Here is a 27,169-nt window from a genome sequence, read left to right on the forward strand (position 1 = left end):
AGTGTTTTTCAAACTTCCTGTGTACTTATATTAACATCTTCATTTGTGTTAATTTCTAGTGTTTCCGGTTTTAGCATCATTTGTTCTTTATCTATTATTTGTTTTAGTTCTATCAGTTCCTTTACCTTCGTTCTTTAACCTCTTATAAAGCGCCATATTTCCTTTTGCACACCATAACACATTAATTGATTTAACACTTGAAATTTATTGGAGGTTTTGGATTAAGTGAATCTAAAGCAATGAATTTAGAAAAAAGAATACTCCTAAGTAATTTTTAATTTTTTTCTAATTTGAAGAATTTCTCTATTTGTGTTCTTTAAAATCAAATGAACTCTTTGAATTCAAATAAATCATATATTACAGGTAACTTTAGCAATAAAAGTGACCCTTTACTTTTAGGTAATGGCTGTGATGTTGCTGGGTTTCTAACTGTTTTTGGAAATATTCTTTCGGTATACACCCTTACAGTTATAACCACTGAACGATGGTATACCATAACTTGGGCTATTCACTTAAACAAACGGCTTAAACTCAGAAATGCGGTCAAAGTTATGTTTGCCGGTTGGGTCTGTGCCATATTTATGGCAAGCTTGCCACTACTTGGAATTAGCAGTTACTCCAAGACAAGTATATGTTTACCATTAGAGTGCAAGGGAAAAGCTGATACTATTTACTTGTCGACTTTGTTAGCCTTTAATGCGTTAGCATTTGGACTCATTTGCGTCTGCTACGGAAGCATGTATAAATCTATAAGAGAAGGTAAGTTATTATTTACTAAATAAATGTGTTAGTTGACTATAAGCGTTACATCTATCATAATATTTAAAAAAAAACTCATACAGAAGTAAAAACTTCAAATTGTATACTGGTATAAAATTGTTTATTAAAAATCTTCATAAAAAGTCGTGCAAAACGTTTTCGTTCTAATTTAGAACATCTTCACTGCATTCTGCTGAGTAGTTGAAACTAGCACACCAATTAGAGTGGTAACATTGTAATATATGGTTTACATGATATATTTAAATAAAATATGGTGAATACCAGTCGATGTTGAAGGATTAAAATAGTACATGCTTAAAGGGCAACATGCTTCCCTGCTCGAAAAACTAGGTATTTGCCATTTCAATGGGCACAAACCAACTCTGTGTATCCAAGCATTTAAAATCGATAAATCAGCCAACCATATCACCCGTAAATAATATCACCCACCACCATTTCTTCAAACGTATTGCAATCCTATATCGACTGACATCATCTCCGTCCATTAGGTCAGTTCCACCCATTCCACTATTATACTGACCAATTTAACCATTATACAAATATCCAAGAAAAGTTTTTGTCTGGCTCAATGCGCGGCATAGTACATGATTCGTCCGCTTTGTTGACCCCATCATCGATGCCAATATCACCATATTATATTCTTTGGTTATTGTCTAATACAACTTCAGAATTTGCAGAGAGTTGCCTTCCTAATAATAGATGTATATCGAAATCATCTTATTCGCCTCCCTACTCTTCGTCTGTTTGAATATTCTCAGGAGTTTCTAGGTGTATCTGTTCCATATCTAAATCATCTTCATATTCTATTTCGAGACCTTTCTCTAAAATGAAACCCCGTCTGAAAAAATAAATATAGAAATAATTACATAATAGCGTATTGACCTAGTGTTGCCATATGGCAAAACTGATATCGCGGTCACTGTAAATGCACCTTCAATAATAATTTTATGTATTTTACAAGATTATTACCAAAGTTCCATCTGTTTACTTGATATTTATTACGAAATTACGCGGAAAAAATATAACGTAGCCAAATAATATTACCCACTTGAATTGAATGTCCATTTTGAACGTAACCACAAAAATTCGCTGTTTACAAACGTCTCTTGCCAACGTGTAAATTCACAAAAAAAAAACAACTAGATTAGAAAACACGTGTTTCTTACTGAAGCGACCGACAACATCACTTGTGTTACAAAAGACAGATTTTATACACTAGGAATATTTTTATAGACACCCGATTCGCGTTGCTATATGGCAACACTGGGCTAAAATGGGTTAATACTCCAAAAAAGAATGTGTGTGTACTTTGTACGCACTTAAGAAGTTATACTTCTATTATATAATTTCAACGAAATAAATACATATACTTAACAGTTACAATACAAAAAATTCACAATAATTACCAAAAATTAACCAGAACTTAACAATGCCATATATTAAAAAAAAAAGACAAAAGTATGAATCGTCCGGGATTTGAACCTGCAATCTCGCGATTTCTCGATCTCTGGTCCAATGCTCTACCAACCAGGCCATCAAGGCGCATGTTACTGACGTTTCAGATATACATAATTACACATCACGGTGACAAATGAAATATAAAAATAGATGTTTTATTATTTTACGCCCATTTTACAAATCCAAAGACACAAAATTATAATAAATAATACATTTACTAAAAAACACTAATATATTATTTTAATGGCTTATTTGCGCTGATACATAATTTGAAAGATTAGCAACTAAACGTCATACTGTCTGTGTGCGCATGCGCGCAGATTTATGAAAAATTTTACTCTCAATCGCGCCTAAGGAAAAATAACTTCAAAAAAATTTTGGAGTTCTGAACTCGATACTTAATATCTTCACAGTTTCACTTGGTTTTTCCGAAAGTACTGCATATAAGTATAATGTATCTAGAATTTTTGAAAAGGTGGTTGAACGATCTTTAAAATGAGGTATCACTCAACCTCCCTTTCCATTAAAGATTTTGTGGTTGTGCCCGCCCTCACTAGAGGGTTGATGTAAAGTAGTTAAAAATTGGTCTACAAAATGTCCAAAAATCATCACAAATAAATTTGATGTGTGTTTGTATATTTTTAGATTTTCTGTAAGAACCAAATTATAGAGGGTGGTACCTTTTCAAATTGGCACAATGTTCAATATCAAATATTCATAATTCATATCCGATATTAAACAGTATATTTTTATCACCCCGTATATCACATAAACCAATTTATTATTATATTTAACCATGTGCGGGCTATTTAATTTGTTTAATTGTTGCAATTCATAAACAATATTTTGGCAATGCTGACTAAGTTAATTAACAGCTAATGCTGATTAACAACGTTAATTTAGCTGACTAAGTAAAACCTTTGTTCTTTTTGTCGTGTAGGCTATGACCCAATTCATGTGGCCAACAAGAGAGAATATACATTTAAAATGATTCACTAGAGTCAACTCAACCAGGCCAGATGTGCCTTTAACTTCACTCCTTCGAGTCAATTAAGGGCTCCCGGGGTTAGAGTGTGGTAGTGGATTAAACACACACACTATATTACATATTGGTTTTCTACTTGCGCTGGTTTTAAGACATATCCAGAGATTTATTTGAAAAGTGGAACTGTTTAAACAAAATCGTCAGCCTATATTTTTTTTATTTTTAGTTGTATATGTCTTACAAAATATTGATTTTTTGCCTTTGTACTTAAATAAATTGAAGAATATTTTAATTTTAAATAAGTATCTGCCGTAAAAGGATTTTACACAGAAGATGCATGTGTTTAGAATAGGCCCGGATCCCGCGTGTCAAAAAAAGTTTATTAATAGCTTAACGGTGCCTAGTCGGACAAACTTTGATGTATGGGAACACTGGAACAGGGACAGTTTTAACTGTAAAACGCGATTTTAATTGTGGAACTTGTCATCCTGACAAGTTTATGATTGTAAAAACTAGCAGGTTGTTTTTAGGTTTATTTAACAGCAAACTTTATGTTATATATGAAAAAGTATTTGTCTGACAGATTGGGCTCTTTAGTCCTGTAAGACAACCAATCTAAAGGAAGAAAACCTTGATTACAAATTACCCGGTCCTCCAGGTAGGGGGTTAAGACGTCAGACCGGTTCCCTGTCACTTGTAAAAATTAGAAAAATACCAAAAAGCCTAAAGATTGCCTCGGAATCTCGGACGGATTAAATAATAAACGACTTCGGCGACGGAAAAGGATTATGAACATTGGCACCTGGAATGTGCAGAGTATCAGCGGAAAGATGGAAGAAATAACTGAAGAAATTAAAAAACTAGATATGGATATAGTTGTCTTAACCGAAACAAAGAAGAAAGGAATAGGTATAGAAAAAGTAAACAATTATGTACATATATTCAGCGGAGTTTGAAAACACGAGAGAGCGAAAAGAGGAGTATCCGTTCTAATACACAAAAAACATAAAAATAAAATCACTGACTTTGAAGCAATAGGCGAAAATATAATAAGAGTAAACATAACGATAAAAGAAACACCTATTACGATACTTGGGATTTATGCAATCAATGATGATGAACCTTACACAAACAAAGATGAGTTCTTTGTTAAAGTTAACGACGAAATTACGAAAATTGGAAATAGAAGAGAATTGATAGTTATGGGAGACCTGAACAGTAGAGTAGGTCGTAAAGTAGATAATAAGGTGGTAGGTCCCTACGAAGAAATAAACCAGAATGATAATGGTGAGAGGCTAATTGAAATATGTGAAAACCATCAATTAAAAATAACCAATGGATTTTTTAAACATAGAGATGTACACAAGTACACCTGGACCCAAACTACAAGAAATTTAAAGTCAATTATAGAATATGTCATCATAAAACAAAATACTAATATGCAAGTACAGGACACAAGAGCATACAGAGGAATATCATGTGGTTCAGATAATTATGTCGTAAAATCAAAAGTAACCTGTCCATTTAGATATAAAATAACACATAATCAAACAAATTGTCAACCCCAACAAGAAGAAACTTTGGAAAAAAGAAGTTATAATTTGGATAGTTTGACCCAAGAAAGTACAAGAATACTATATCAACAAAGTCTGGATGGCAAACTAATGAATATAACTGAAACATCAACAGTAGAGGAGGTATATAGAAACGTAGTCGTTAGCGTTAAAAAAGCTGCAGAAGAAGCACTCGGCTTTAACACTCAAAGACAAAGTGAAAAACTATGGTGGAACAAAGAAATAGAAGCACTCGTAGAAGAGAAAAAGCAAGCGTATATCAGATGGCTGAGCAGTAAACAACAAAAAGATAGAGGTGAATACCTGGAACTCAAAAGAATAACAAGAAGAACAACAGTAAAAGCAAAAAGAGAAATGTGGGATAAGAAGTGCCAGGAAATTAATACCTACCTGGGAGGCAGAAAATGTACAGAAACATGGAAGCTCCTCAATAAAATAAGAACTAACGAAAGGAAGAGCACAAACATTCAATTAATATCCACACAAAAATGGGAAAAGTACTATGGGGAATTACTGACAGAAAATAGGGACGAATACTTAACTCAATCACCAACAGACGTTAACATTGAAGGAGAAGATATAACAATACAAGTGACAGAAATTAGAAAAGCTATAAAAGAACTGAAAAACGGTAGGTCTCCAGGACCAGGGGATATCCCAGCCGAACTAATAAAATGTGGATCACAAAAATTGTTTGAAACCGTCACTTGGTGCATAAATCAATTTATAAATGGTTCTCCCGTACCCGACGAGTGGAAAATTGCTTATATTTCGTCGATCCATAAGAAAGGAGATAAGCTTAAATGTGAAAACTATAGAGGGATATCAGTGACTAGTACATTCAGCCGTTTGTATGGACGAATAATTAGAGACAGCATTAAGAAGGAGTACAAAGACCAAGAGGAAGAAGAACAATCCGGTTTTCGAACAGGAAGAAGCTGTACTGATAATATCTTCTGCCTCAAACAACTAATAGAAAAAAATTAAGCACAAATCAAGAAACCCACCTCATGTTTATTGACTTGCAGAAGGCGTACGATACAGTTCCTGTAAACAAACTCTGGAACGTGTTACGACAGACGAATATTAGTGTCACCTTAATAAAAGCCTTAAGAAATTTGTATGAAGGGTCAACATCACAAATAAAAACTGGAAACAGATTATCGCAAAGCTTCCTGGTTAATAAAGGTCTACGTCAGGGGTGCTGTGTATCACCGACCTTATTTAAAATATATGTTGCAAAAGCATTGAAAGAGTGGAAACGAAAATGCAGAGGCATGGGCGTAGACCTTGGAGAGATTTGCTTATATACATTGCAGTTTGCTGATGACCAGGTTGTTATAGCAAACGATAAAGATGATTTAGAGTACATTGAAAGGAAATTACAAGAAGAATATAGAAAGTGGGGACTAGAAATTAATACAGAAAAAACAAAATACCTGCCAATAGGTACCGAACTATCGAACATCACATTAGAAAATAATGAAATCATCATGCCCTGCGACCATTACACATATCTAGGAATCGTTTTTGACACAAAGGGGAAAGATGATGAAGAAATAAAGAGAAGAATAACACAATCCAGAAAAACAATAGGTTGTCTAAACAGCGTACTGTGAAATCATGAAATAGGAAAAAGAAGAAAACACAATATCTACGAATCTCTTATTAAAAGCAGTCTATTGTACGGAGCAGAAACTTGGCGGATAACCGAAAACAACAGAAGAAAACTGGAGGCAGTAGAAATGGACGCTTTTAGAAGATCAGTAGGAGTGTCACGCAGAGACAGAATTCGTAATGATGAGATAAGAGAGCGAATGGGGGTTGACGGCTCTCTAACAACAGACATAGAAAGAAAACAGCTGATATGGTACGGACACGTCCAGAGGATGGATAACTCAAGACTCCCTAAAATAATTATGCAATGGGTACCACCAAACCGCAGAAAGAGAGGAAGACCCAAGAAATCTTGGAGAGAGGGAGTAACGAAGGCGATGAGCGCAAGATATCTTAGAGAGGGCCAATGGTATGATAGAGTGTCATGGAAATTAGGCATCGGACAACGTCGCAAGACGTTTTAAAACCGATTTATATATATATATATATATATATATATATATATATATATATATATATATATATATATATATATATATATATATATATATATATATATATATATATATATATATGTATATATATATATATATAAAGAAGAAATTTAATCTTTGCAGATAAGTTAAATAGTAAACTCTTAAATATTGGGGAAACCTGCAAGAAAGACTCTAATGAGTATCAATTGTTTCGCCGAACGTTTTCGCCAAAGAGAATTAATTTGGCTTCTTCAGGGCTGAAAGAGAAGAAATTATAATTAGCTACCATATATTACCTATTAAAAAACACTGGAGATCTTACCGTAACTTAGAATTGTAGAGTTAGGATGTTATAAAAAACTTAGCTAGTAACAACATAGTGGTTTTTTTTTTTGTTACTGTTATAAAAAAGTTACTGTTAAAAATGTATGGTAGCTGTGAACTTGAGACGCAAAAGTGTACCCAAGGGTAACCGAAAAAACCCAATGCAACTACATTTTGAAGGAATTAATTCTTTGAGTTGTCGGCAATAACTAAATTTTTGATTGTTAAAAAGTTCACATGTGAGGTTCTGTTTTGCCAGAACGCATGCGCTGACATGTCAAAGTAGTTCTTATGATTCTTTATAATGTCGTTAAGGTTCATTGGTGTAACAAGATGAAATTAATTACCAGTTTAGGGTAATATCATTATTTAGATTTTTCTTATTAAAAAATTGTTTTATATATTATATTGTTCATGTGATGTTATTCTAATATCTTATTGAGATGTATATAAGAAAAGCAAGGGAATGTTATCTTTTTTTAAAAATTAATGAAATTTATTATTTAAGTAGGTTAGTTATTAATGGATAAATCAGTCAAGTTGGTTCTCTGTGATGTTACATTTTTCTTGGTATCGGATTTAAGTAAGAAGTGGTATATATTGCTTAGATTCTTAATGTCACTCTTAACATTGATGGAAAAATCGTTAAGGAAAATATATGACATTTCAATGAACTCTCTTTTAGATTTATTGTTCTCACGGTGGAGAATTGTAGTGTTATTATAGTCCATGAGATGACCAGTGGAATGTACATGTTTGGCTAAAGCACAACGGTTTGGGTGAAGTCGAGAATCACTTTTGTGTAGTGTGATACGTGATTTCAATAATTGAGAGGTTTGGCCGATGTAAGAATTGTTGCAAGAGAGGCATGGAATGTTGTAGACAATGTTACTAAGCATATCTCTAGGTGTCTTATCTTTGATCTTAGAATAAAGATTATTAATTGTTAAGGCTGATCTACAAGCCACATTAAGTTTAATATTGTTATTGTTATTACCAAAGCTATTTTCAACACTTTTCAGAATCCTTGTTAACCCCGGAGTGATATCACTGAAGTATGGTAATGAAAAATATTTGTTTATAGGAGTATCAGAGACTGGGTTCCCACTTAAGACATCAGGATCAGCATTGTTAGTCGCGAAGGAAGGTGAAGTACCCTCGTTTTGGACAGTGTTAAACAAAATCTTATTTACTAGTGGTGTTGGATAGGCATTTGAAATGAAAAGTTTCTGTAGGATTTGTAGGTTTTTTGTATGAAAAGAAGGATCTGATAGTTTTATTACTCTATTTTTCATCTGTTTGACTAAATTGACTTTGGTAGAATTATTATGGTAAGAGTGGTAGTTAAGGTATCTACCAGAATGGGTCGGTTTTTGATACCAATCTATTTTAATGTTGTTATTTTCCCTGATCATCCTTATGTCGAGAAAGGGGACGGACCAATTACCATCTTCCCTCTCTATAGTGAACTGGATGTAGGGGTCATAACTATTGAAGGTGTTTAATAGTTCATCTACCTTGTCATTGGGTATAGCCAAGATGATATCATCAACATATTTTTTAATGAATGGAATTTGAAAGGATAATAAAGGAATGACAGAGTCTAACACATAATCCATAACGTAAGTTGCAATTATAGGAGAAATCTTTGCTCCCATAGGGGTACCGAAAGTTTGTTGATAGAATTTTCCATTAAATGAGAAGTAGGTGTTATTAACGAGAAATTCGACGATGCTGATGAATCTGTCATAAGACATGGAACAACAACCTCTAATACGGTCCCAATTGACCTCTATTGATGTCAAACAAATTCCTAGATGTACGTTGCTGAATAAGGATACAACGTCAAGGCTAACGAGGACATAATTTGATGGTAGTATGTAACCATTACACATATTCAATCTATTAGATATAGTTAATAAAATATTTTTTTCAATTAAATCTGACAATATCAAAAAAATTGACTCACTATATCAGTCCTGTTGCAAATCTGTTCTTAAAACTGATCCAAAATGGATAAAAAATTTATCTACCTCAATTATTCCTGATGATGTTCTAGGTTTCTTGGCATTAGGAAATAAATTTAGCATCGAACCAAAGTTAGGAAAAGATTATCAAGTAAAAACACTGTTAGCAGATTTGGAATACATAATTTCATCATTGCCATCTGAATTAGAGCAAAACTTAATCCGGTCAAGAACCACCAACATTATCACTAATCACATTTTGAATACTTCTAAACCATCTAATACTTTTTTTCATAACTTATATACTAAAACTAGAAAATTTCTTAAATCCAATCCTGAGCTTTTGGTGACAAAAGCAGACAAAGGCAATGTTACGGTCATCTTGGAAAGAACTCACTACTTACAACTTTGTTCTTCTCTCATTGAAAACGATAGATCTTACACGTCACTTACATCCAATCCCTCTTCTTCTCTACAAAGAAAATGCAATACATTAATAGCATCCTTAGCTTCTTCCAATGAGATAGACCGTAACACTAGGAAAAAATTAACAACTTATAATGGGAACATTGCAAAGTTTTATGCTTTGCCAAAAATCCACAAACCAACACTATCGGTTCGTCCCATAGTAGCTTCCATTGGAACTCCCACTGAAAATATATCGGCCTTTGTTACAGACATCCTTACTAATGCATATGATTATGAAATTCAGTATTACATTAAAGATTCTTTTGAGATGGTAAATAAATATAATGGTTACATACTACCATCAAATTATGTCCTCGTTAGCCTTGACGTTGTATCCTTATTCAGCAACGTACATCTAGGAATTTGTTTGACATCAATAGAGGTCAATTGGGACCGTATTAGAGGTTGTTGTTCCATGTCTTATGACAGATTCATCAGCATCGTCGAATTTCTCTTTAATAACACCTACTTCTCATTTAATGGAAAATTCTATCAACAAACTTTCGGTACCCCTATGGGAGCAAAGATTTCTCCTATAATTGCAACTTACGTTATGGATTATGTGTTAGACTCTGTCATTCCTTTATTATCCTTTCAAATTCCATTCATTAAAAAATATGTTGATGATATCATCTTGGCTATACCCAATGACAAGGTAGATGAACTATTAAACACCTTCAATAGTTATGACCCCTACATCCAGTTCACTATAGAGAGGGAAGATGGTAATTGGTCCGTCCCTTTTCTCGACATAAGGATGATCAGGGAAAATAACAACATTAAAATAGATTGGTATCAAAAACCGACCCATTCTGGTAGATACCTTAACTACCACTCTTACCATAATAATTCTACCAAAGTCAATTTAGTCAAACAGATGAAAAATAGAGTAATAAAACTATCAGATCCTTCTTTTCATACAAAAAACCTACAAATCCTACAGAAACTTTTCATTTCAAATGCCTATCCAACACCACTAGTAAATAAGATTTTGTTTAACACTGTCCAAAACGAGGGTACTTCACCTTCCTTCGCGACTAACAATGCTGATCCTGATGTCTTAAGTGGGAACCCAGTCTCTGATACTCCTATAAACAAATATTTTTCATTACCATACTTCAGTGATATCACTCCGGGGTTAACAAGGATTCTGAAAAGTGTTGAAAATAGCTTTGGTAATAACAATAACAATATTAAACTTAATGTGGCTTGTAGATCAGCCTTAACAATTAATAATCTTTATTCTAAGATCAAAGATAAGACACCTAGAGATATGCTTAGTAACATTGTCTACAACATTCCATGCCTCTCTTGCAACAATTCTTACATCGGCCAAACCTCTCAATTATTGAAATCACGTATCACACTACACAAAAGTGATTCTCGACTTCACCCAGACCGTTGTGCTTTAGCCAAACATGTACATTCCACTGGTCATCTCATGGACTATAATAACACTACAATTCTCCACCGTGAGAACAATAAATCTAAAAGAGAGTTCATTGAAATGTCATATATTTTCCTTAACGATTTTTCCATCAATGTTAAGAGTGACATTAAGAATCTAAGCAATATATACCACTTCTTACTTAAATCCGATACCAAGAAAAATGTAACATCACAGAGAACCAACTTGACTGATTTATCCATTAATAACTAACCTACTTAAATAATAAATTTCATTAATTTTTAAAAAAAGATAACATTCCCTTGCTTTTCTTATATACATCTCAATAAGATATTAGAATAACATCACATGAACAATATAATATATAAAACAATTTTTTAATAAGAAAAATCTAAATAATGATATTACCCTAAACTGGTAATTAATTTCATCTTGTTACACCAATGAACCTTAACGACATTATAAAGAATCATAAGAACTACTTTGACATGTCAGCGCATGCGTTCTGGCAAAACAGAACCTCACATGTGAACTTTTTAACAATCAAAAATTTAGTTATTGCCGACAACTCAAAGAATTAATTCCTTCAAAATGTAGTTGCATTGGGTTTTTTCGGTTACCCTTGGGTACACTTTTGCGTCTCAAGTTCACAGCTACCATACATTTTTAACAGTAACTTTTTTATAACAGTAACAAAAAAAAAAACACTATGTTGTTACTAGCTAAGTTTTTTATAACATCCTAACTCTACAATTCTAAGTTACGGTAAGATCTCCAGTGTTTTTTAATAGGTAATATATGGTAGCTAATTATAATTTCTTCTCTTTCAGCCCTGAAGAAGCCAAATTAATTCTCTTTGGCGAAAACGTTCGGCGAAACAATTGATACTCATTAGAGTCTTTCTTGCAGGTTTCCCCAATATTTAAGAGTTTACTATATATATATATATATATATATTTTATCGAAAAATTTTTCCCAGCCAGAAATAGTGGATGTCTGAGTTATTCGTAAGGGGATTTTTCTACATTCTCTATTTCATTTGTTTGATATATATATATATATATATATATATATATATATATATATATATATATATATATTTGTCTGACAAATATGTTGGGCATTTTAATAAGTCCGACACGTAGAATATGTCAAATGACAGGAATTATGTTGGTGATAAATAGCAGTCTGATTTTTGCATGAGAGTTTAATGAAAGGGTAACAAATCAATTGGAAGTTCTGTCCGACAAAATACATAAGACGTTTTCGTAGCCTGACGTTCGAAACCTGTAACCTGTTCCACAATTAAAACTTCCCCTGTTCCAGTGTTCCTGTACATCAAAGTTTGTCCGACTAGACACCATTAAGATATTAACAAATTTTCAAATTGCTATTACTAAACTTCTTTTTGGTACGCGAGATCCAGCCATATAGTTTTTATTAAGTTTTAGTGATTATTTCATTCATAGGAGATTCTGACCAATATAAAGCTACAGAAATCTAAATTAGACTGATAATTTTTGATAATTTCCCGTCGTCAAATATATTAGGTCAGATGCCCTTCGTTGCTATGAAAAAATACATTCAGTGACATTAATGACAATAATTAATGTTTTAAAAATTATAAAAGTGATGACTTTCAACCGTAAAATATTTATAACAACTGTGTGTTTAATTGTACTAATTTGTAATTACATAAATAAATTACAATAAAAATTTTTGGTTTCGAACAGTTTTATTCATAAAATAATCGCAACAAATTACACTCGATCTCTAAAATTAATATAGAATTTTGGAGCTCTTGTGCAATTACTACTGAGAATTTCATCAAAAATAACCGACGAGTTTCTTTTCATATTCTTTACTGACTTCGTATCTCAATCTTTGTATCTTTCGAGTATATTTGTAGATATATTTTTATCGATACAAAAATTCTAGTGGATATGGAATCTTATTATAATATGTTCCGTCGGCTGAAAAGGTTTTCCTGCTAAAATTATCTCATATCTGCCTTCTCTAACAGCTGCTAGAAATTTATTTTCTTTTATCATGGTAAATATCGAATTTTTAATAAATCTAAATAAATTTATTTCACCCTCACCCCTCATCCTCACCCCAGAATTGTCTCTCTACGGAAGAAGAATTCATTAAAAAAAACTTAGATGTACCCTATCAGATCTACAGAGTGTTCCAACGAAAATTTGACCCCCCCCAGTAACTCAGAAACCACGAGTTTGTTCAGAATAAAAAAACATGTCAATTTGTATTGAGGTGGGGACGAATTTTTATGCAAAATTCGTCATCCTTTCCCTTCCCCGCATCAACCACCAGTTTTTTTTTTTAATATCAAGTATGGTCCAGTGGCACATCATTTGGAAGTTATTTTTTTTTCCTACAAGACCCTCTAATTTTTTTTAATTTGCGGAATAACTTTAAACATAATTTTGAATTTAACTAATTTATAATAAATTTTATAAGTTCAAAATGTTTTTCAAATTTATTATGTAAATTAAAAAAAAATAGGTCATCAGTTAGAAAAAAAAATTACGTGGTCGATGTGAGGTAGCAGTGGGTTACATTTGAGGGCATGTATTTTGAAAGAAAATTCGTCCTGCGTCCATTAAAAATTGACGAGTTTTTTTAAATTTTGAAGAAGCTCTTGGTTTTTGCGTTTCTGGGGGGGTCAAATTTTCGTTGGAACGGACTTTACATGATCCTATAGAAATCAATGATATATTTATGTCCTATAGAAAATATCAAAATAAATGAAATTAAAGATTTAGTTAAAAATCTCAATATGAAAAAAACTAAAGGGTATGATTTAATATCGGGAAATATCTGCAAAAACGTACCTGAAGAAGGATTTCGGTTGATTATGTACATATTCAACGCTATGACTATTTTCCCTTTTAATGGAAAATGGCATAAATGATTCTAATACCGAAATCAAATAAGGATCCACCCGAACTATCATCTTATTGTCCAATCAATTTGCTTCCCATTATCTCCAAGATATTTGAAAAGTTACTTCTTCAAAGAATAAACTCGAGACTGAACTATAATCGAGAGACAAAAATTGATACCGGAGTACCAATTTGGATTCAGGCAATAACATGGAACAATAAAATTGACCAGGTACCTAGAGTTGTCAAAGTAGCAACAGATGCAATTGAAAAGAAAGAATACTACACTGCAACCTTTTTCGATATCTCACTAGCATTTGATAAGGTATGGCATGATGGGCTGCTATCTAAAATAACAACTCATTTTCCTCATCCTCTCTATATACTTCTGAGATCCTATCTTACCAATCGATAGGTACTTCCAGGTTAGGCATAATGAAGCAATATCAAACATAACTCCAATTCTATCAGGGCCAACTTTAAACTTACTCTACACTGCAGATATGTATTCCCACAAGGGCAAACAACACAATTTTTACCTAGTGAGACGATATTGTTATAATGGCTTCTAGCTCGGTTCCAGTTACAGCGTGCCAAAATTTACAGTTTCATTAAATGGTTTAGAAAAGTGGTTAAAACTGAGGTGAATTAAAGTAAATGGCAGCAAATCTGCACATATGACATTCACATTCACTTTTAATGGGGAAAGTGTACCATCTATGCTTTTAACAAACATACATACATACATACATACATACATACATACATACATACATACATACATACATACATACATACATACATACATGCATACATCATACATACATACATACATACATACATACATACATACATACATACATAATCTTTATTTCTTTTAGCGGCTGACGCCAGTGTCGAAAATCAAATTTCACATTTCAAAAATAAATATAAACATATAATATATAATAAATATAAACTTATTAATCTAAAAATAAATTATCACTCTTTTATCGTGGCGCTGCAGTATAAGTTCTTCTCCATTCTCTTCTGTTGTTTGTCAAAGTTTTTGCTTGCCTGAAGTCTATATTTATTTTCGTTAAAGCCTTCTCAATGGTGTTGTTCCATGTTAGCTGAGGTCTGCCTCTTTTTATTTTGCCTTGCGCCTTACACTCCCAGACTATTTTGGGAAGTCTCTCATTTGGCATTCGATTCAGGTGGCCAAACCATCGCAGCTGATTTTGTTCAACTCTATCCAAAACTGCTTTTGTTTGCAAGTGCTTTCTGATATCCTAGTTTCTGATACGATCCCTCCTGGAGACCCCAAGTAACAGCATGTATTTTTGAAGTATTACGTTGGTTTATTATCCATGATTCGCTGCTATAAGTTAGTGTCGGCACGTAAATGGAATTAAAGACCTTCAACTTCGTCCGTTTCGTGGTTTCCTTCTTATTGAGCAGAGCCTTCCCTAAAGCATGAAAAGGTATTTCGTTGTTTCTTATTCTGCAGTCTACTTCTGTTTCAATATTTCCATTTTCGTTAATGAACCCTCCTAAGTATTTGAACCATGACACTTTTTCAATTGTTTCATCGTCTATTGTGCTTTGGAAATCTTGTTGATGCGATATACTCATTACTTGTGGTTTCCTGGCATTTATTATTGGTCCTCTGTCTCTAAATGCTTTATTCCATGTGCTTTTAAACAACATCTAATTCTGATTTTATAAAACTTCAGCCTTTCCAATCAAAAGTCTTGAGACATATTACCAACGCATCGTGGTAAGTGCACAATTATGTTATACATCGAGACCTTCAGATCCAAAATATTAAAGACACCGTTGTCTCACTGAGTGGCACCTACAAAAATATAATACTAAATCATCCAAATACGCTTACCCAAGACCTACTTAAGTGACCGAGGAGAGGAAGACTAAAGGAAGACGTGACCCATTAAAGCTTTCTGTACCTGCAAGTACAGAAACGTAGATTCTATATCATTAAGTGTGTGTGTATTTTAACTATTGATGTTTTTTATTATGTTAGTAAAATATATCTTTGTAAAGTATTATTTAGGGAATTTAAGGAATCAAATAAGAAAATTCTTTAGGGAAGTGAAGACAGTCAGACAAGGTGGAAATGTTGGGGTAACACAAGCTATGAGAAATGAAGCAGGTGAACTGATAATGATGGAAACAGAAATCGTAGAGCGATGGAAGGAATACTTTCGGAATTTACTAAATATTGAAAGTGAGATGGAGGAATCAGAGACTACATTTCATTCTGCAGATGTGGAAATAGCACCACCAACACTCCAAGAAGTAAAGAATGCAATAGCATCTCTTAAAGATCACAAAGCACCAGGAAATGATGGTTTAAATGGAGAATTGATAAAAAAAGGAGGAAACGTTTTACATCAAAAATTGTATGACATTATTCTCAGAGTATGGCAACAGCAGAAAATGCCTAGAGAATGGAATGGAAGCGTTATAATACCCATACATAAGAAGGGAAATAAAGAGCAATTCCGAAACTACAGAGGCATATCGCTTATTAGTACAGCGTATAAGATTCTATCAATTATCTTACTAAAGAGACTCACTCCGTATTCGGAAGATATTCTAGGCGACTACCAATGCGGCTTTCGAAGTGAAAGGTCAACAATAGATCAAATATTTACCATCCGACAAATATTAGAAAAAAACTGGGAATTCAACCGAGATGTACACCAAATCTTCGTAGATTTCCAGCAAGCATATGACTCGATAAAAAGAAGCAGACTATGGCTAGCAATTGAAGGAAAGATCGAAGGAAGAAGGGGAGTGGGCAGGAAGAAAATGTCATGGCTCCGTAATGTCAAACAATGGACAGGACTAAAAAACATAGGAGACCTAATACATACTGCAAGGGATAGAGAAAAATGGTCAAACGTGATCGCGAACATCCATTAGTGGATTGCATAAGAAGAAGAAGAATGGCTAGCAATGCTAGAAATGGGAATACCAAGAAAATTAGTGCAGCTCACTCAAATGTGCGTGGCAGACTCATATGCACAGGTAAAGATAGGAAACAGAACATCGATGCCATTTAGTATAACATCAGGGCTTAGACAAGGAGACCCTTTATCACCATTGCTATTCAATTTGGCTTTAGAATACGCAATAAGTAAAATATCGTCTGAACTAACAGGGGGATTCGCAAATCGAGGATCAAAACTATTGTTGGCCTTTGCCGATGATCTAGATGCAGTCGCTCATTCTACAAGAGACGTAAGAGAGGTGTTTTCACAGCTCGAGGAGGAAACAGGTAACCTGGGCCTTCGAATAAATGAAGAGAAGACGAAATATATGCTGGTGACCAAAAATCCATGTCCAAGAGTTAGGCAGAACGTAACTATTAATGACCACAACTTTGAAGTAGTAAAAGGGTTTAAATATCTGGGAGCAGTAATCACAGAGGACAATCACATAGAAAAGGAGGTCTCAGCAAGAATAGCTGCGGGAAATAGAGCATTATACTCCCTATCATCATTATTAAGATCTAAGCTGCTGAAAAGACAATCTAAATTAAGACTGTACATGTCAATTATTCGCCCAGTTGTTACATAAGGGAGTGAAACATGGACTCTACATCAGCGAGGAATAAATAAATTGCTGATATTTGAAAGGAAAGTCCTCAGAATGATATTTGGTCCTCAAAGAGATGAATTGACAGGAGAGTGGAGAAGGCGCCGCAATGCTGAATTGGTGACTCTATATGGTACTGAAAATATCGTCAGACATATAAAAGCTAATCGGATAAGATGGGCAGGTCATGTAGTAAGATCAGAGGAAGACAGAGTGCTAAAGACAGTGTTCTTCGAGAGACCAGACGGTAGAAGATCAGTGGGCCGTCCCAGAAAAAGATGGAAGGATGATGTTGAAACCGATCTATCTAGGATTGGGGTACAACAATGGCAAATCGAAGCGCAAGATCGCAGACGATGGAGGGCCATAGTGGATGCGGCGAAGACTCACCCCGAGTTGTAAAGCCAGTCAAGAAGAAGAAGAAAGTATTATTTATATCGCAAATATTTATGTGTATCAGAAATGTATCTCATAGGATTTTCGTCACTGGATGGATTTCCCCTATGTTAATTACGTGATAAACTTATTGGTTATTGTTTTTTGTTTGTAGAAACAGATTGCAATAAATAAAGGATGTTTAAAAAAATAAGTATCTGCCGTAAAAGTATTTTAGACAGAAGAGGCATGCGTTCATAGTGTTTATGAAGTTTAAGTGAGAATTTCATTAGAAATAGTCGACGAGCGTCTTTTCATTTTCTTATACTGAGTTCGTATCTTAATCTTCGTATATTTCAAGTGAATTTGTAGATATCATATATATATTTTTATCGATACAAAACTTCTAGGGGATCTGGAATCTTATTATAAGTTCGGTCGACTGAAAAGGTTTTCCTGCGGAAATTATCTCATATCTGCCTTTTCTAACAGTTGCTAGAAGTTTATTTTCTTTTATCGTTGTAAATATCGAATTTTTAATATTCTTCTGTCATAGCCGTCACCAACAAATTTAAATGTATTACTCCTCTTATTCAGAAAATAAATATTTTTTCAAAGTTTTTAACCTAATAAAAATATTTAACATATTTAAAAATATCCAAAATATTCTTAAAAGATATTTAATTGAAAACTTATTGGACCATTTTTCTGGTAACATATCCATGGCTTCTAAAAGTTGAAAGCAAGATGGATGTTTAAGCGAAGAAGACAAGAGGGAATTCTAAAAACTTGCAATTCACGACACCGACTATTCAGCTGGTAAATTCCAACGGAAAATGGACCTCATGGTTACTCAAAGGAGTAATACTAATATAAAATAAAAATGTATACCATTTTTATTCAGTTGCAATGCGAAGGCAAAACTGTCTTATTTTTCACTTAGTACAGAGAGCGCAAACCAACACTCTAAATCGACGATTTTTGACTCTAATTGGAGTCATCATCAGAGAGGCGTAGGTTTGCTACTCTCTGCCCCAAGTCACAGCATAGAAAACGCAACAGCAGTGACACACTAGTAGGCGGGAAAAGTTCGCGCACTATTACTGCGCAGATCGTCGGCCATTTTGTGCGTAGTACCAGACAATGTAGAAAATCGACAGCGTTGCCGATTTGTACATAATTATCAGATTTACTCAACTTTTATGACATTCATATTTTTTAACATAATTTTATACGTATGCCTGTGGGAATTATGTCAATAATTGGGACGTAACACAAAATATTGACGATAAATGGCGATTGTATTTTTAATCTTTTGCATAAATTCCAGAAATTATTCAAAAAGAATCTCTTACGGGTAATAAAGTTGGTGACATCGGCAACACTGATGAACCAACACATCACATCACCACTGAGATGTACTACGCAAAAAATGGCGACCCTGTACTTTTCAACTTCAAAGGCGGCATCAGGGAGTGTCCTTGCTGGTTTCGTTTATTATGCTGTGCCCAAGTGACGAAACTCCGAGAGTTTATCCCCGCATTGCAACTGAAGTTCTGAGTTGGTGCCTAGCGACATCTGCTAAATGAAAGTCAAAGTTTTAAACCTAATAAAAATATTTAAAATATTTAAAAATCCAAAATATTCTTAACAGATATTTAATTGAAATCTTATTGGACCATTTTCACACACAACACACCTCTATTACAATCAGCGATCAATAGTAAGAATTGAAAAAGAAACATCTGAATAAATAAAAATAAAGAGAGGAGTCAGGCAAGGCTGCATAATATCACCTCTATTATTTAACGCTTATTCTGAAGAGGTAATTCGAGAAACTCTGGAATATGACACAGTCGGCATAAGAGTAAATGGGGTCTTAGTTGACATCAGATATGCAGATGATACAGTAATAATAGCCGATAGTTTATAAGACCTGGAAAGACTCATGAGTAAAATAGTAAAGTGTAGTAGTAGTCCAGGGTAATAAGGTTTTTTCCATGACACTTCAACAGCCAGGGTACTGAAGCGTTTTTTCGACAGGTAATACCTATAAGAACAAATTAATTGTAACTATTTTCTGCGTAGGATCTGGTGGTCATTTTTATTTATAAACAATTACTGTCAAAAAACATTTTTTATTTTTTTTTTCAAATCAATGGAAAACATTAAGACTTAATGGTTTTCTTAGTACAACCATCTTCGAGAATGGAAAAAGCTTTAAAATGGCGTATTACAAAGTTTGATATATTTATTTATTGTTAATATAATTGCGAAAAAATGCCGAAATAGCAAAAAAATTAATTTCGCAATAACTATTATAAAAATAAGTGTACAGCTTTGAAATGTTTGTCAAATGAGGGCTCTTTGGTGCTTAATACGTGATAAAAATTTCAAAGCGATTCATTTAATTGTTTAAATTTTATTCAAATTGTTTATCCCAGAGAGCTTTTTTTACAATAAAATAAGTCAGAAAAAAATAAAGTTAGAACCAGTCTACAGGTATTAAATTAAAGAGCATGAGCCAAATTTTCAAATTGGTTTAAAAACAAGTGCATGTTAATTGGTTTAAAAAAAGTATGGTCAATTTTTCCTTATAAACTTTTTATTTTTTTATATCACAAATTATATATATTTATTACAATTTTTCATCAATTATCATATACATAACGTTACTTTCTAGTTGTGTAGGTACCTAAAATATGGTAAAAAAATAGATTTAAAAAAAAGTTACTCAAAAAGTTAATAAGAAACAATTGATGATATTTTGCATAATTATTTATTACTAATAAATGCATTTTTATTTACTTTTTGTTGAACCAATTTCAAATTATAACTCATCCTCTTTCATTTTACACCAGTATAATGGTTCTAAAATCATTTTTTTATTACTTGGGATAAATAATTTGAATAGAAAAAAATCTCTGGGATAATAGGTCTGGATCCCGCGTATGAAAAAAAAGTTGATTAATAGCAAGCTGAAAATTTGTAAATAGCTTAAGGGTGTCTAGTCGAACAAACTTTGATATATGGGAACACTGGAACAGGGGAAGTTTTAATTGTGGAACAGGTTAAAAATTTGGATCGGTCAGACCACGATAACGACACATGGATTTTGTCCCACAGAACTTCCAATTGATTTGTTACCCTTTCATTAAACATGCAAAAATCAGACTGCTATTTATCACCTGTCATAATTCCTGTCATTTGACATGTTCTACGTGTTCCACTCATAATGCCCATTTGGTGAAAAATAGCAGTCTGATTTTTGCACGAGAGTATAATGAAAGGGTAACAAATCAATTGAATATAAACAGAGTTTATTATGTCAAACTAATTAATTTCGTAGCAAAATTCACACCCTGTAGAATTGTAGTAGTTTGACATAATAAACTCTGTTTATATTCAAATGATTTTTAATATAGGCTACTATGTTAAGAATTATTGGTATAGTTAAATTTTTCCTTTTTGTATACAGGGTTGGTCGAAACTCAGAATGAGTATTTTCTCAGTTTTCTTAAATGGAACACCCTGTATTTTAGTATTGTAATGAAATGTTATTTTAGGATATTTTTTAATTTATTAAGCAATCCCTATACCTAACTGCTTTAATTTGTGAGTTATTGGTGATTCAAGCCAAACATTAATTGCAGCACAAAATACCTGAAATTTTATTAGGTTGACCGTAAAAATTATCAATCACAAATAATTTTTCGGAAATAAATACATACTAATCGAGACTGATACTTTAAATTGCCAATAATGGTTGAGCTATCAAAATATCTACGTAGTTAAGATTGTTGGTGCGATTAACAATTAAGCACAAATTAAAGCAGTTGGGTATAGGGAATGCATAAGACATTAAAAAGTACCATAAAATACCATTTCATTACAATACTAAAATATAGTGTGTTCCATTTAAGAAAACTAGAAAATACACATTCCGAGTTTCGACCCACCCTGTATACTAAAATTCAAAATTTAGCTATACTAATCATTGGTAACAATAGTAGACCATATTAAAAATCATTTGAACATATAAAGGGATTTTGATGTAAAACTACTACAATTCTACAGGGTGTGAATTTTGCTACGAAATTAATAAAAAAACGTAATTATCTTTTAACCTACCCTGTATAATATTACAAAAACTTATAGTTTAAGAAAGAAGAAATTAAGGAGAATCCAAAAATGTAAAAATATACAGGGTGTCCCATTTAAAAAAACGAAATTACAACCAACTTCCGGTACAACCGGAAGTAGCAAAGAGACCAAAATATTTTCATTAAATAGTTCACACCCCAAAACCCCTGTATTCTGATTTTCATAATTTTCTTACCTTGAGTTCTCGAGATATTTCTAATAGGCCCTTTATCTGCCTCACCCTGTAAAGTATGGTATAACTAGACCCAAACCCAGACATCCAAAGTGAAAAATATCCTCCAACACCAAATTGTTCTATTCTATATGGTCCACATAATGTTCTGAAAAAAGTCACACCATTTTGAGCGTCGGGTTTGGGGGGGGGAGAGGGGGAGAAATCGGTAAATTCGTAGTTTTTTACGTTTTTCGTAAATATTTCTAAAACTACGATTTAACATAAAGAACCTTCTATACAAAAATGTTCTACATTAAATTGGAAATAAAAAAGGTCCTATGCATAATCCTTCTAAAATGAACGGTTTCAAAATTACGAAGGTAGTATAGTATAATTGGTCCAAAAAAAGGCCTAACCTAAACATCCAAAGTAAAAGTTTTCCTCCAACACCAAATTGTTCTATATCGTCCACATATTGTTCAGTAAAAAGTTACACCATTTTGAGCGTCCGGTTTTGGGGGGGGGGGGAGAAGTCGGTAAATTAGTGGTTTTTTTACGTTTTTCGTCAATATTTCTAAAACTATACTTCAGCGTAAACAATTTTCTATACAAAAATGTTCTACATAAAATTTAAAACAAAAAAGGCCCTATACATAATTGTTATAAAATCAACGGTTCCAGAGTTACGGAGGGTGAAAAGTGGAGGTTTTCGATACTTTTTATATTTATTTGGCAATTTCCTACTAATTTTGTTTAACAGGATTGGGTTTTATAAATCAAATTTGCTATTTCAGTGGCCGATGGTATGTCAGTGATCAGCCCTTGAAGAAACGTCAACTTCACCACCCAAAATCTTCATCAATTGCCCAAAAAATATAAAAAGTATCGAAAACCTCCACTTTTCACCCTCCGTAACTCTGGAATCGTTGATTTTATAACAATATTATGTATAGAACCTTTTTGTTTTAAATTTTATGTAAAACATTTTTGTATATAATATTGTTTACGCTAAAGCACAGTTTTAGAAATATTGACGAAGAACGTAAAATAACTACTAATTTACCGACTTCTCCCCCATCTCCCCCCAAACCGGACGCTCAAAATGGTGTAACTTTTTATTGAACCATATATGTGGACCATATAGAACAATTTGGTGTTGAAGGAAAACTTTTATTTTTTATGTCTGGGTTAGGCCTTTTTTTGGACCAATTATACTATACTTCCGCTGTAACTTTGAAACCGTTCATTTTAGAAGGATTATGCATTGGACCTTTTTTATTTCAAATTTAATGTAGAACATTTTTGTATAGAAGGTTGTTCATGCTAAACCGCATAGTTTTCGAAATATTGACGAAAAAGGCAAAACACTACGAATTTACCTATTTCTCCCCCTCTCCCCCCAAATCCGACGCTCAAAATGGTGTGACTTTTGTCTGAACATTATGTGGACCATATAGAACAATTTGGTGTTGGAGGAGAACTTTCACTTTGGATGTCTGGGTTATGCCATCTTTTCGATCAATCTTATCATACTAATAGTATTATTCTGTTGTTTCTAATTAAGCCGTTTTGATTAATCTTCCTTTTTGATCATGCAACTATGAAGCTGTCAATCTGGTACAGAATCGCAGCAAATGAAGACAGCAAGGTAACAATAAATAAAGTGTTAAAAGAGGCTCAAGGAATGAGGAAGGTCAAAATGTGACGTTCAAGATGCATCATTTACTCGAAATATAGGCTATTGATTATATTCAAAATAAGATAGCTAAAAGGAACTACAACGTTAACGGGGTTTTATTATTTCATATGGTCAATGGACATCTATATATGAAAAAACCGCGGAGTGCTACCATTTAAAGGGGTGCGTTTTTGAGAAATGGGTGAATTAGTCCCTGGGCACAGGTTACATTAGGGTGAGTTCTATGCATTTTTGGTATAAACATACCTACATAAAAATTATTCCTGGTTAAATTTCCTATCTAAATATCGGTTTTTAAAGTAAATGATACTTTTTTTTATAAAAATATATTCAAAAGAAAAAGCACAAAGAAACCCAAAAGAAATAAATTTTGTTTTTTGTCCCATAACTTTTGTCCACGAGGATATAGATATAGACATTGCTTTACAGAAAAAAAATCTACATATTTCTTCTTTAAAATGTTGTGTAGTAGAGGTAATTAGGATTTACAGTTTTCGAAATATGATTTTTCAAATTTCGCCACTCACAGCAATTTTGGGCAATTTTCCTTGTAATTTCGCAAATATTGTTCTGTAACTTTTTTCCACGTAACTTTAGGTATATGAAATGGTACACGTAATAGAAATAGAAATCAATTAGCTTTAAAATGCTCTACAGTCTAACGTTGTACGACTTTTTTTTAAGAGATTATGGTTTTTCAAAATTTTATACTTTTAACGATTTTTTATAATATAATATAAAAATAAAATTATATTATTATATGATATATTGTATATTATATAATATTATATTATATATAATATAAAGTAGTATATATAATAATATACAGAGTGTCCCAAAAGTAGTGGAACGGTCGAATATTTCGCGAACTAAACATCGGATCGAAAAACTGAAAAATACGTGTTTAATCATTTTCAAAAATCTATCCAATGACACCAAACACCAACCCCCACTACACCCCCTGGAGGTGGGTTGGAGGGTAACTTTAAAATCTCAAATGGAAACCCCTAGTTTTTCTTGCAGATTTGGATTCGTTACGTAAAAGTAAGCAACTTTTATTCAAGACATTTTTTCGAACTGCGGATAGATGGCACTATAATTGAGAAAAACGATTTATTCTGATACCATAGGTAAATTATAGAAACGGTCTAATATCTCCAGAAATACACTTCCAAATGAAAAACCAAAAAAAAGGTTTTTAATACTTTTCGAAAACCTATTGAATAACACTAAAAATTACCCTCCAACCCACCCCCTGGAGGTGGGGTGGGGGGTAACTTTAAAATCTTAAATAGCAACTCCCTCTTTTTATTACAGATTCGGATTCGTCATGAAAATTAAGCAACATTTATTCCAAACATTTTTTAGAATTGTTGATAGATGGCGCTTTAATTGGAAAAATACGATTTGTTAGCGCCATCTATCATCAATTTTAAAAAATGTTTCGAATAAATGTTGCTTAATTTTTCATGATGAACTCGAATCTGCAATAAAAAGTGGGGGTTGCTATTTAAGATTTTAAATTTACCCCCCACCCCGTCTCCAGGGGGTGGGTTGGAGGGTCATTTTTGGTGTTTATCAATAGGTTGTCGAAAAATATTAAAAACCTGTTTTTTGGTTTCTTATTTGAAAGTGTATTTCTCGGGATCTTAGACCGTTTCTCTAATTTACCTATGGTATCAGGATAAATCGCTTTTCCCAATTATTGCGCCATCTATCTACAGTTCGAAAAAATGTCTTGAATAAAAGTTGCTTACTTTTACGTAACGAATCCAAATCTGCAAGAAAAACTAGGGGTTTCCATTTGAGATTTTAAAGTTACCCCCCACCCCACCTCCAGGGGGTGTAGTGGGGGTTGGTGTTTGGTGTCATTGGATAGATTTTTGAAAACGATTAAACACGTATTTTTCAGTTTTTCGATCCGATCTTTAGTTCGCGAAATATTCGACCGTTCCACTACTTTTGGGACACCCTATATATAGTATATATAATATAATATTGTATTATATAATATATAATACCTAATATAAAAAAAAATATTATTTTTTACATTTTTTACGATTATTTTTGAAATTTCTCATTATAACTTTTTTTCTTCTACATTTAGGTATATATTATATTATATGTATAATAAAAAAAGCTTATTTTGTTTACTTTAAAATTTTGTATTACAAAAAATTCGAGGATTATTTTTGAATAAGATATTATTTTTCAAAATGTAATAAGTACTTGCAACGATTTTTGATTTTAGGATTATTTTTTAAATTTCTCATTATAACTTTTTTTTTCTTGTACATGAATATACTATATATTGCTGAATAAAGAGGGCTTACTTTCTGTTCTTTAAAATGGTGTATCATCTATATTTAAATAATGGAAACCGAGTGATACTTTGATATTTTTTTACCTGTATTATTTAAAATTATTTCTTTTACAAAAATTACATAAACATTAGTCTTAGAAAACATCACTTTAGTTAAAATTATTTAAACGTTGACATTTAAAAAATTTCAAAATCAAAGTCCATCTCTTCGTTAGCATTAGCTTCAATATCTTCCTCTGACGCCTCAGTTATCTTAGAGTCCCACAATTAGTACCCATGCACATGCACCCTCTGCAGAATATTGAAAAACTAATTCCTATCTTCCTACAACCGCAGTTTTTTGTACATCCTTTGGTACATTTACATGCTATTTTTTCAAGCAAAGCTTGTGGTGCAGTAGCTTTGACAGTAAATATTGGAATTAATCCATATTTTGAAGTTTGCCCGGCCGAGTCAAGTGGATCCAAAGTATTACCTATAAAAAATAAGATTCAATCATAACACACAATCACATAAAAAAGTTATAAGGAGAAATTTAAAAAATAATCCTAAAATCACAAATCGTTGCAAGTACTTATTACATTTTGAAAAAGCATATCTTATTCAAAAATAATCCTAGAATTTTTATAATACACCATTTTAAAGTAAACAGAATAAGCTTTCTTTTTTATTATATAATATATACCTAAATGTAGAAGAAAAAAAGTTATAATGGGAAATTTAAAAAATAATCGTAAAAAATATAAAAACTTATTAAAAGTATAAAATCTTGAAAAAGATAACCTCTTTAAAAGAAGTCGTACAACATTATACAGTAGAACATTTTAAAGGTAATTGATTTCTATTCCTCTTACATGTACCATTGCATATGCCTAAAGTTGCGTAGAAAAA

At 32.6% G+C, this 27,169-nt stretch overlaps 1 protein-coding gene across 1 annotated transcript in view; it reads left to right on the forward strand.

The window, feature by feature from the left end:
* Nucleotides 1–27,169, forward strand: part of LOC114327466 (uncharacterized) — a 713,641-nt gene that overhangs the window by 657,831 nt on the left and 28,641 nt on the right. The window contains exon 14 of the mRNA XM_050649213.1: nucleotides 400–759. Coding sequence (XP_050505170.1) covers nucleotides 400–759 — 360 coding nt within the window. The remainder of the gene's footprint in view (nucleotides 1–399; nucleotides 760–27,169) is intronic.

This window comes from Diabrotica virgifera, chromosome 4 (assembly GCF_917563875.1).
Source record: "Diabrotica virgifera virgifera chromosome 4, PGI_DIABVI_V3a".
NCBI lineage: Eukaryota > Metazoa > Arthropoda > Insecta > Coleoptera > Chrysomelidae > Diabrotica > Diabrotica virgifera.